We start from the raw sequence: 12,587 nt of genomic DNA, 5'->3' as shown, positions 1-12,587 counted from the left end.
CTTTAAAATGTGTTTTTTCCCCATTCCTTAGCTTTCTAGTTGACACCAGTTCCAATCGCCATGTCTTATTAGCTGAGCTAAAGATAATATAGACAACAAAAACAACTTTAAGATGGAGAATGATATGTTTATTATAATTGGTGTTGACATAAATGTAGTCAGAAAAAATCCAGTGGTTAAATTTGAAATTCTTTTAAACCTACTCTATGTACATGTGTGAATATGGTCTGGAATTGTTTCTTTTTATTTAGTAACTCGTTTAGCCTAAAACGTCATTTGGCAATTTCTGTTGACTTGAGTAAACGGCGCTAAACACAGAAATATATTGAATGGAGGTCTTACAACTAACGGTAACGTCACCAAATACAATTAAGGAGAGCAGAATTTTATGAAAATTAAAAACAAAGATAAGCCCTGTGCACAGAAATGATTGTAATTTACTACCGGGAAAAAAATGATCTGAACTTAGAAACTAAATATCAAGCACACAGTTTACATATAGATATTTTTTCAACAGTAGAAATCTGAAAATTTGGAAACTTTAACATATGAGATTACAGAAATAAAAATAGACATGATTAAAAACTTAAATTGCACAACAGCTGTGAACACAATGTGCTTATCAGAAAATAGAAATGTTAGAGACACCCGATTAGGCATTTGCCCTACAAAGCTTGCTATTACAGTAACTGTAAGTCCTTAATACACAACGATATCACGATTACATATCAGCCTTGTTCGACAGTTCTAAAACGTTGGCAAGTGCCGGATCGGTCACTGTTATTAGTTTGCTGGACATAAAAATTGGTTACCAGACCTGAAATATTATTTACGTATGTAGAGGTACAAACACAGGAGTTTCGAATAATGTCGATATAATTAATAATATAATCAGCACAATAAACAATTAAAGAATAATAACATTAAGTTTTAATATACATGTTGGAATATATACAAAGTATTAGGTATATGATTACTTGTACTAATATAATGTATTAGGTTGATGTACATATTAGGTAATTTGTTTGTCATTCACGTCCATAATTCAGTGGTGCACGGCCATGAAAGTAAACGCTGCGATTAGTTTAAATTTATCTTCAAAACTGCTGTATTAACTTGATTACTTTTTCCGAATCTGGATTGAGGCATATTGAATCGTCTCATCTTCATGAAACGTTTTATTTTATGTTTGTCTGGTTGCTTGTATCTTTGTTTACGGAGGGGGGGAATGAGTGGCGTTACACCCCAGCCAGCATCTCATTAAAATACTCTGACATTTTGACCGTTCACCCCAAACAAGTAGGCATTGAAATGTATGACCCGTGCTGACCTCGCGTCTTGTACGAATTCTTTACTGTGATTGGTTTATGTAGTTGCACAATGCGATCTTTGGCGATAATTTATCAGCCATCTTCACTGACTCGTAATTAACACTAAATCTGCTTTTAAACCCAGCCTAACGATGTTTTAACTCGACTTGCAAAAGGTAAACAAGAGTCAGCCGTCGGCTGCCATGTCGTAAATGCTGACTTTAAAGATTTGTTGTTGTTTTTTCATTCCTACGCTTTCTAGGTTCAAATCGCCTTATCTATTTACAACTAAAGGTAATATAGACAAACTTTCAACATAAACTTTAAGATGGAGAATGATGTGTTTTTTGATAATTGGTGTTGATAGAGGGGTTCGATTCCTGCGCTATATACATGTGTGAAAATGGTCTTGAATTGTTTCTTTTAATTTAGTAACTCATTTTAGACATAACATTTTTAGCCTGAGGCCCAGAAAACATCAATTGCAATTTTGTTGACTTGAATAAACGGCTTTAAACACAAAAATATATTGAATTGGAGGCCGTATAACTAATGCTAACGTCGCCAAATAAAATTAATGAGAGCATAATTTTATAAAAAGCAAAATTTAAGAATATTTCGAAGTGAAGTATTGACAGCAAGTAGTTTTCCCTGTTGCACAAAAACGTGAAAGAAGGTACTTAATTTACAACCGGGAAGAAAATGATCCTAACTTAGTAACTAAATATGAAGCGCATGGGGAGCATATTTACATATACAATATTTTTCCAAGGTAGAAACTTGAAAATTTGGAAACTTAAACATATCAGATTACAGAAAAATAAATTAAAATATCAAAGTCTAAGAAACATCCAATCAGGCATTTTTCCTACAAAGATTGCTATTGTAGTCGCTTTAAGTCTCTTATACACAATAGATATCAACGAATAAATATCAGCCTAGTTTGAAAGCTCTAAAACATCAGGTCTATCGTTGTCAAGTGCCGGATCGGTAACTGTTATTAGTTTGCTGGACATAAAAATTGGTTACCAGCCCTGAAATATTATTTACTTATGTAGAGGTACAAACACAGGAGTTCGAATAATGTCAATATAATTAATTATTCAACACAATACTGTTAAAGAATAATAACATTAAGTCTTTAATATACCAGTTCGAATATATACACAGTATTAGGTATATGATTACTTGTACTAATATAATTTATTTAGTTTGATGTACATAGGTAAGATGTTTGTTATTCACCTCGTAGTGCACGGCCATGAAAGTGAACGCTACGATTATTTTTTTTCAATTTCTCTTCAATTTTGCTGTATTCAATCGATTACTTTTCCGGAATCTGGATTGAGGCATATTGAATCATCTCTTCTGCAGGCATCCTCTTTGGCTGCTGCTCAGAACCAGTGGGTGGCAAATCCAGGTCTGCATACGTTATATCACCTTTTGATTTATCCTGAAAAAGTGGGATATGGAATTATGACATTGTTTGGAAGAGAGCGTAGTGTTAATGCAAGATACATTTCATTCAGTGTGTGTTAAAGGCACAGTGATATATATTATACATCCAAATATATAATGAAATACTGAATCTGCCAAATCATATGTAATGATCTGAATATTTTTTTATATTTTCTTTGATATGTTTCAGTCATCCATGAAAAGTCAATGCCTTTTGGTTCAGAACAATATTTTTGTCACCTTTTTCTTCCGTTTGTGTTTCTTTTTGCTTGATTCAGCATACAGTGCTGCAGGATCAGGGTGATCTTCATCGGTCTTGCTCTGCTCAACGTCATCGGCAGATTTCTTGGCTCTTGATTTTTTCTGCTTGGCCGAAACTGAGTAGGTTGCTTCCGGAGTTTGATCAGGGTGTACGGTTACAACATCTCCGTCGAGTTTGCGACTGTGTTTCTGTTTGCTTGATACAGCATACAGTGCTGCGTGATCGGAGTGGACCTTCACCTGTCTTGCTTTGCTCAGCATCACTGGCAGATTTCTTGGCTGATGTTTTTTTCTGCTTAGCCGAAACTGCGTAGGTTGCTTCCGGAGACTGATAAGGGTTCACAGTTAGGACGTCTCCGTCGACTTTCTGACCATGTTTCTGTTTGCTTGATATAGCATACACTGCTACTGTTTCTGGCTTGCTTTCAGTTGGTTTACTCGTCTCGTCTTTATTTAAAAATAGACAGAAAGGAAGTGAAATAGAGTTCACATTGATATAAGAACATTTCTTTTCATTCGACATACTTTTTCACAAAGGCTATCAATCGAAGCGTAAACATTACTTAAGTAGCGACCAATTTAATGCTTCCTATTATGTATACTGCCTTCAGAGTGACCTCGATATATCAAAACTAATTTTGTAAACGTAATAAGTATTTTTTAAGTTCCTGACAATATTGACGGGAAATACGCCTTTCCCCAATAAATAAACTTACTAGAGATGCTAATATCCTATTCTATAACCTCACATATCAAATCAAATTACATCTTATCATGTTATGCCATAATATATACGGAACATGTAGTGAAAGTGCATCACGTAACACAAGTATAAATCGCACCACAATAGGTAAAGTCACATTTTGTAGCACGTTATGCCACATACGATATGATATGACATGACATGATATGATGTGATGTGATGTGATGTGATGTGATGATGTGATGTGTGATGTGATGTGATGTGATGTATGTGATGTGATGTGATGTGTGATGTGATGTGATGTGATGTGATGTGAGTGTGATGTGATGTGATGTGATGTGATGTGATTATGATACGATATGATATGATATGATATGATATGATATGATATGATATGATATGATATGATATGATATGATATGATATGATATGATATGATATGATATGATATGATATGATATGATATGATATGATATGATATGATATACACATGCCAGTATCGTCCCAGCCCTGTGACATTATCGTAAAATAAGCTGTGACATTTTACGACAAACAATATAGATATGTACCCTAGACGTCATCAGTTTGGGAGTGTTCCAGAACTATAATTGCAATTCGATAGCAAATAAAGTAAAAATAATGGCCGCAGTTTTCCGCCTACGATGCGATTTGCCGACACTGAAATTGGAACAGCTTTGACGGACAAGGATATTTCATTTAGAGCTTTTTCGTAAAGTCCTTGTCCTTTTAGGCAAGCTCTAGCAAATATTTACCTTTCGCACGGTACAGTCAACCGCTGAACACGTACTGAGTGCGTGGCGTGACAGTTATGCTGCGCGAGCGTGCTCTGTTGATATGGCCACTCTCAGTGTAAACAAACAAAATGTCCGCCGCCCCATACAACGTTGGAGCGCGATCGAAATAAATGGAGATTAAAGCAGAGGAAAGCTTTTGATTGGCAACACCAATAATATCACATTGTAGCTGAAAAAGTTTTTTTTTACGTATGTCTATTTTGAATCTCAGTATCAGCCCTGTGTTCATTGAAATATGGAGGATTTGTTGCCACTGTGTTGACTTCCTCAATATTGCCATATTTATGAGCAAGGTGGTATAAAAGGAAGGCCTTAAAAATTTAACACGTTTTGAAGTCATTTGTAAAATTTTGGGCACGGGTATATGATAATTACCATAGCACATTCCTTGCGTCGTTTAAGGGAGAGTTCAGTTATTATGGCTGGTGGTTGGCCGGCAACTTTTTCCTGTGCATCAGTCAACATAGGTAAATCCCTACTCATTGCACCAAAAAGTTGATGACTTCCTTTTAAGATGACATGAATTTCAGAACCCCCGGACCCTCCCTAATAGTTCGAGAATGGCTGCATTCACAAACACCTCTGGAGGGGCGATGGAATCCAGTAATAAACTGGCAATACCTGTGCATTTATGGATGTTTGTTCATTGATTTAAGTATACTCGATAAGAAAAGGTTACAAATGCGTACGTATACAAAAAATTTCTTTTTGAATGTCACTGCAAATTTTCATCTACTATGCCCTTCAAGTGCCCCCAAAACATTCCTTTGATATTTTGAAGTTCCCCGTCAATTCTCTCGCCCCTCTTCCGAGGTGTTTGTGAATGCAGTCTAAAATTTGCCTCACCTCAGCCAACGGTTAATGGAAATTATTCATTGTCCACACAGGAAGACAAGCCTCAGAGTTGCCGAGGCAAGATGTTCATGTGATATATAATTATATTTTATTCAGATAACGGTTAAATGACTTCAGAGAATAAAATCAGGCAGCGAATCATTTTTAATTCTCTAAATAATTTTGAACACAGAAACTACTTTTTGGCGTGGTGAATTCTTATAAAATCAAGTGACCCCCACCTCTCTGCAGTCTGGATAATACATGAATCCTCCCCTTTTTTTTAAATACAGGGTGACCCCCTGGATTTTGCCGGCCCATCCCAGCCGTAATACCTGAACGCTACCAAAGCATTCCTGCCATTTGTACTACGCCAGACACTCGATATTGTCTTGTGTCTGATGCTTCATAAATGACATTCATGCTGATATGACACATGAAAAGGCGATATTGGGTAAAAAGCTATGATTATGATATGATACCATAAGACTGGATGCGATACGATGAGATATGAGTACAGGGTATGATATGATATATTTACAGGTTAACACACACAATTTGGTCGGCACCGCGTCGTATTCGAGTGATGTGTCAATGTTTTGACGAGTTGCGCAGCTACAGGTCAAAATGCGAACACGCCTTTGTCATACATGCCTAATTATTTTCCTACTATGTTCTGAAATTAGAAATTAGAGACGACATCGACAGTAATCGACCTTGCTTTTTTTCTCCCTGTACTCACAGAAAGCTGGTTGTACGGAGTGATGATATTGATGGCTTCTTGTGTTGGATCGCCCTGAACCCCTAAAAAGTGTATATTTAATGATAGAAATATTTTGGAAAAATAAATCTCTGCCGACTTACCTACCCTATTTTTAAAAAAAATGTTATCGGGACAGCACAATTTATTTATTATATTTTTTGCCTTATAACGGTTCTTTCATCATTATACAATCGACCAGGGCAGTGCTCTTCAAAAGTGAAGACGACATATAACGAGTGTACGGGACACTGAACGATGAGAGATGTCGCGATGTCGATCACGATACATACAAATTTTCAATGCATACAAATTTTCAATGCGTCCATTTGTTTGCCTTTGGTAAGACTATGATTGTACTAAGTGTAATGCCTAAAACATGAAAGCAAACATTAAAAACTTGACAATAAATGTGAATGGCATTTAAGAGTGTCATAAGTTCTGTGCTCTCAGCTGTTTATGTGCTAGCTGTAAGTGGTTCCAGTTAAAGTGAAATATGATTCATGTTTTAACACGTTAAAATACCAGTTCATATCATTACTCGTTAAAAATAGGAGATTGACAATGCAGGCATAGGATTTATGATGATATGATATGATATGATATGATATGATATGATATGATATGATATGATATGATATGATATGATATGATATGATATGATATGATATGATATGATATGATATATGATATGATATGTATGATATGATATGATATGATATGATATGATATGAAAAGACATGATATGACATGCATGCATGGCATGGCATGGCATGGCATGGCATGGCATGGCATGGCATGGCATGGCATGGCATGGCATGGCATGGCATGGCATGGCATGGCATGGCATGGCATGGCATGGCATGGCATGGCATGGCATGGCATGACATGACATGATATGATATGATATGAAATGACATGACATAACATGTATGACATGACATGACATGACATGACATGACATGACATGACATGACATGACATGACATGACATGACATGACATGACATGATATGATATGATATGATATGATATGATATGATATGATGTGATATGATACGATGCGGATATTAGTGGTAATTCAAAGTATGTTGCTTTACTCTTCTTGCACTATTTCCAAATCGTTCTCTTTACAAAACTGTCAATTCCGTATTACATAATACGTCATTTCCTGCCCTACAGATAATCAGTGCAAGCGACCAGATTATAGCTCTGCCGCTTGAGTACGACTAATGCATATTCGAATTTTAAGGTATATATGTAAATTCAACGCTATGACACAAATCGGCTTACCTGCGGACTGGTACCGATTGATTACATGCTCATAAGACGACCCTTCTGGCTCCTGTCTGTCATCAGATTCCATATTCGCTTTTAATGCATTTGAAGCAGCACTATCACCAGCACTGGAAAAGGGCACAAAGTTCCCCATTTTGAAAAGATTAATCAAATACATTATAAAATACAGCATACCATGATCTTTTCTCAACAATGAATTTAATATCAACACGAAAATTTACACATTTGCCCATAATAAAAAAAAATTTCTTACCTTTCACTAGTATTACCTGGTGGAAGAAACAAAGAAAAAAAGCTTCAGGTAATCCCGTCCACTATATTAAAAACATAATTTGAGAGATTATCGCTATACCAATTAGGCCTATATGGACTCACTCTGAAAGGGTTAGAGTCATATTTTAGACATTTAATTGCATTTGCGAAAATAATTTCTATCAGTTGATGACGTTCAGTGTCACAATCGTCAACGTGATAACTGCACAGTTCTTCAAAAATACAAAAATCCATTTTAACGCGTTATCTTGTAATTTAATGTCTCTTGCAAATGTGACACAAATTGCATATCTACCTGATGTTTGCCGTTTCTTCGAACTTTTTTTGTAACAGTATACCACTACGATAATCACAATAATTATGACTACGCTGCCCGAAGAGACTGTGACTGCGATGACAATTGTATTTGATCCACCTATGAATGAGAGTAATAGAATGCTTCATATTTTATGCATATAATAAAGTGCGAATATGTAACCTGATTTCGCTAAGAAACTGTCATGGGAAGTTGTTGATATGATCGAAACTAGTTATCAACATAATATCGCAAAGACCTCCTACAAACCTGTACAGCTAAGTCGTGCTTTCCGAAACAATATCATTCTACATCAAAGAATGCTGGCTTTCATTTGATGTGTTAGCCACGTGTATTTGGTTCGTGCTTTGTACTCAGCCGATGAATATTATAAGTTTATTACGAAAATAACGCGAAGAATACACGAAGATATTGGTGCAGCGTGTCGCCGGACGCAAAGCGAAGAGTGGTGCGCGGCTACAATGTCCAAGTGCATCCTTTGTGCGTAATATTTTCGTGAAAAGCTTATCATTATACATCCTACATCCATAACCGGGAAGCGAATTGGCGGAGTATCGACCATTTTCGTGCAATGTTAACGACGTGTCTTCCTATTTATAGCGCACGTTTTGAACGCTATCTTGGATGCGCTTCAACATATCACGTACGCTACACGAAGAGAGCGCGAGACATACCAGTATCCAGGCGATCATTCAATGGGTCCCTTGCAATAGTTCAACAGTGAACGCGCAATATAGCCGCAAAACGCACTGCATTTGGGGTAGGGGCATCCGGAAACGGTAAATGTTACTAAACAGGTGCTCCGTACGGCACTTAGCATGCCGGAATAGAGCTTTGGCATGCAAGGCAAACAGCTTTATGGTTGTAACAACAAACACGTCGCTAGATGATGGCCCTATGATATAGATGTTATCGTCAATTGCAACATAGAAATTGTACAGACTTAATAGATGCTACGTCTAGCATTAGATTTCTGGGTTTTCAATCGCAATGTCAGTCTGCACGAAATCAACATTTTTTATCTGTTGACGTAGAAGGCGTAAAAAGCGCAAGCAGCCTTACCATAAACGTAATAGCAGTTGTAGAAAATCATAACAGATAATGAACAAACTATTCTATTTGAAAGTTATCGAAGGTCAATCAAATTCAATGACTTGATGTCTTTACAGTGTAATTAAAGAAACCGTAGTTTGAGCGATCAGCAATAAATTTCTTGATGTAAGTGTATTCCATATCATGTAACTCATTTAAAATAATTATTACAATTATTTAAATAGCGAACACTTTTTTGTTATGTTTTGCTGTTTGCAAACTCACGTAATAATGGCCTTAGTAATGAGCATGGAGGTCGATGTGCGTTTGAAATAACAATGATCTACCTGGTTCAATTATATGTATTTGCTGTTTAACACTCGGTGATATTGCGTTGGATGCTTCACATGTGTATATCCCATAATATGACTTATCCACGACAGAGACTGTCAGAGTGCTAACAACTGTCTCCCCCACGTCATCGATAACTGTTGTTATGTTTCTGTTTTCTTCATTGCCCGGGATTACGTCACTGTCATTATAAAACCACATTACTCTCGGTGCCGGGAAACCGTTCGCGGCGCAAACCAAGTCGATGATGTCACCAAGTAAAGCTTCGACGGTCTGTTTACTTGTTTAAATAAAGGCAACCGGGTCTGTTAAAGGGGAAAGAATTGGTGTTATCAAGAAATTTTAGCGCAGATTTATTGAGTAAATGATATTTTACTTTAAACTAAGATTGAGAGAACACAAATCGCCATCAATAAAAATAATTTAACGATGACCAAGCAATGCAAAGAAACGTTACGATGTAATAATGGCTTAATAATTCTTCCCCCTTTAACAGACCCGGTTGCCTTTATTGAAACAAGTAAACAGACCGTCGAAGTTTTACTTGGCGACATCATCGACTTGGTTTGCGCCGCAGATGGTTTCCCCGACACTGACAATAATGTGGATTTACAGTGATTATATTGTTTCTTGAGAAGCAACATATCCTTAAGAACTATTTTATTCGGACTTCATAAACAACTTTAATATATACATTTCTTAATGATAACGCAAACTTTGGCCGGATGAGAAGATATACTCACTGTGAACAACGATTCGTTTCTCTCTTGACCAATATTCGTAACTGCCGTCGTAAAACTCGGTGTTGGCTTCACATTTGTAGACACCGCTTTCTAATTTTGAAATTCTCGATATGGTGTAGCGTATATCCAATCCATCATTGGAAATTACAATTTCTTCCTCACGTGACAGTGTCATGTTGGAAGGACCAGGGTTTCCATCCTGTGCTGTATAGTCAATGGTGAAGCGTTCTCTCTCTTTTACTGTAGTGCTTGGTGTTACAGCCATATTGAACACTGATAAATCTGAAAAGAGCCACAAATGCATTATTGGATTGATCTTTTAGTAACTCAAGGTAGAACTGGGAAATTGTATAAGAAACAAAAATGTTGAATTTTGTAAAAGCATAATAGTAAGCGAATTTTAAAGATCATCGTTCAAAATGATTGACAGCTGAGTCAAAGGGAGGTCGTTTCACTGTTTATCAAAATGGAAATCGGCAGGACAAAAGAGTGTCCTATTATTTCCATGTACTCTACTACGGCGACGGTTTCACCTTTGCTTGTTCTTTGTTGTTCTCATTAGCTGATAATCGCCCCACTGCAATTGAAACACTGCTGCAGAAAATCCCGCTAAAATCTCTCTCATCAGCCAGAACAGGCGACCGATCGGCAAGAGGTTTACAACTGCCACTTAATATGCATTGCAACACCGTATTTTAAAAACGCAACCTAATTGGCTCCTACGAAGCTTGGGATTTCATAGCGATCTTCTACAAGACTGAAACGAATGTATCGAGGCTTATAGCAGCTCACAAGAACGAGAAAGAGTAGACAAAGAGGGAAGAGTCGCCATCTCTACATATGATTTAAGTCAAGTTGCCACTAACAAAAAGTTCTGATAGAAACGCATTGAAAGCGTTTAATCTAGTAAAGCAGTCATTTCGCCCGTGCCGATACAATTTATGATAGTCTGGATATAAAGCCTTATATATTTAAGTTTCAGAAACAGTTATCATATTTGAATTGCGAAATGTGCAATACATAATTTTTATAGATAAAAAAATACATAACGACGGAAACAACATAACATTCGAGTAAAATAATTTACATTGGACATCTGCTTGAATTTTATCTCCACATGATATTTCTGACCCTGGAGGCAGTGTGTAGTGCTGTAGCTGACAGTCGAAGATAGCGTTGTCGTCTGATCTGTTCAGCTGAGTCTCCCATGTGTTGTTTTGTCCTTCCTTGCGTGAAACCTCTTTTCCGTTTTTTAACCAGACCAAATCTCCTGGAGCATTTGTATCTAAATTGATGGTACATGTCAAAACAACATCTTCTCCGTCTTTTACTGTTTTATTTGGCTGAACTGTACACTCTGGATCATGTTCTGAAATATTGGAAATCATGCTAATTTTTCGGCAATGATAATGTCAATTCAACGGTATATAATGGGCATTGAAATATTCTGTAGAGATGAAATAGGTAGTTGGAACTTAGAATAAGAATAAGCTGCGACTGTGAATCCATGTTTACAGTTGTAAACGTACATGATAGAATGACATTTTGAATAGAGATGCTATCGTGTATATTGTTTCTTTAAAGCAATTACATCTAACAAAACTGCTCAGAAATATACAAATGCTTTCAATGCAAAGCTGTTGCTTTATTTAAAGTGTATGTCCGTGTACTTAACGCACAAAATGGGAATTAAAGAAATATCTTTTTAGTTGTATTGTTTTTCGTTTATTGGAAGAAGTATAATCAGAGAAGGTGTTTAGTTAAAAACAGACGTCGACGGGGGTTCAATAAAAACTCACTAGAAATGCCATTTTCTGGTCACTTACAGGCGTAGTTATTTGCAAAGGTCAGTTTGAAAAAACCTCAATCTCTAGGAAATAATTTAAATATCCTATATGACCGTGCACACAAAAAACCTAGAAGATTCAAACTATTGAATGATTCACCAGTTACACTTCGTCGTATCACTTTATGAATGTATCATTACTTTGTCTCAGTGACAACGCACTATTTTTGTCTGCCTATCCATCTGGCAACCTGCCTGCCTGATATTGTCATGGCCACCTTTCTAGGTATACATGTCAATAACTGTATGTCCATTTTTCTCTGGATGTTTGAATAATCCCGAGTCAATAAGCAATCTCTCTCCCTCCCTCCCTCCCTCCCTCCCTCCCTCCCTCCCTCCCTCCCTCCCTCCCTCTCTCTCTCTCTCTCTCTCTCTCTTCTCTCTCTCTCTCTCTCTCTCTCTCTCTCTCTCTCTCTCTCTCTCTCTCTCTCTCTCTCTCTCTCTCTCTCTCTCTCTCTCTCTCTCTCTCTTAACGTCTTCTTAACTGACATTTCGCTTTGAACAGCCTTACAATTGAAAGATCCATTATTCAAATACATCAGATACATTATATATTCCAAGAGTCTGCTCTTCCAACAATGTATCTT

At 36.8% G+C, this 12,587-nt stretch overlaps 2 protein-coding genes across 2 annotated transcripts; both read right to left on the bottom strand.

Annotated features, from left to right (window-relative positions):
* Positions 1-2,556: 2,556 nt before the first annotated feature.
* LOC139125940 (uncharacterized) lies at positions 2,557-7,641 on the bottom strand. Its single transcript, XM_070692019.1, has 3 exons — positions 7,434-7,641; positions 3,009-3,476; positions 2,557-2,763 (listed from the first exon to the last, which is right to left on the bottom strand). The coding sequence occupies exons 2-3, from the start codon at positions 3,288-3,290 to the stop codon at positions 2,635-2,637; spliced, it is 411 nt and encodes a 136-aa protein (XP_070548120.1). The 5' UTR covers positions 3,291-3,476; positions 7,434-7,641; the 3' UTR covers positions 2,557-2,634.
* A 2,469-nt stretch (positions 7,642-10,110) lies between these two features.
* LOC139128741 (cell adhesion molecule 2-like) lies at positions 10,111-11,542 on the bottom strand. Its single transcript, XM_070694473.1, has 2 exons — positions 11,242-11,542; positions 10,111-10,436 (listed from the first exon to the last, which is right to left on the bottom strand). Exons 1-2 carry the CDS (start codon positions 11,540-11,542, stop codon positions 10,111-10,113), a joined length of 627 nt encoding a protein of 208 aa, XP_070550574.1.
* Between the last annotated feature and the right edge of the window lie 1,045 nt (positions 11,543-12,587).

This window comes from Ptychodera flava, chromosome 3, assembly GCF_041260155.1.
Source record: "Ptychodera flava strain L36383 chromosome 3, AS_Pfla_20210202, whole genome shotgun sequence".
NCBI classification, from domain to species: domain Eukaryota; kingdom Metazoa; phylum Hemichordata; class Enteropneusta; family Ptychoderidae; genus Ptychodera; species Ptychodera flava.
The sequence above is the reverse complement of the archived record's forward strand: the minus strand, read 5'-3'. Positions and strand labels throughout refer to the sequence as shown.

Coding starts and splice junctions, on each gene's coding strand:
- LOC139125940 (XM_070692019.1), bottom strand. CDS start 3,290: ATGCTGAGCAAAGCAAGACAGGTGAAGGTCCACTCCGATCACGCAGCA. Junction 2,764..3,008: donor AACACAAACGGAAGAAAAAG/GTGACAAAAATA, acceptor CCACTTTTTCAG/GATAAATCAAAAGGTGATAT.
- LOC139128741 (XM_070694473.1), bottom strand. CDS start 11,542: ATGATTTCCAATATTTCAGAACATGATCCAGAGTGTACAGTTCAGCCA. Junction 10,437..11,241: donor AATTCAAGCAGATGTCCAAT/GTAAATTATTTT, acceptor GGCTCTTTTCAG/ATTTATCAGTGTTCAATATG.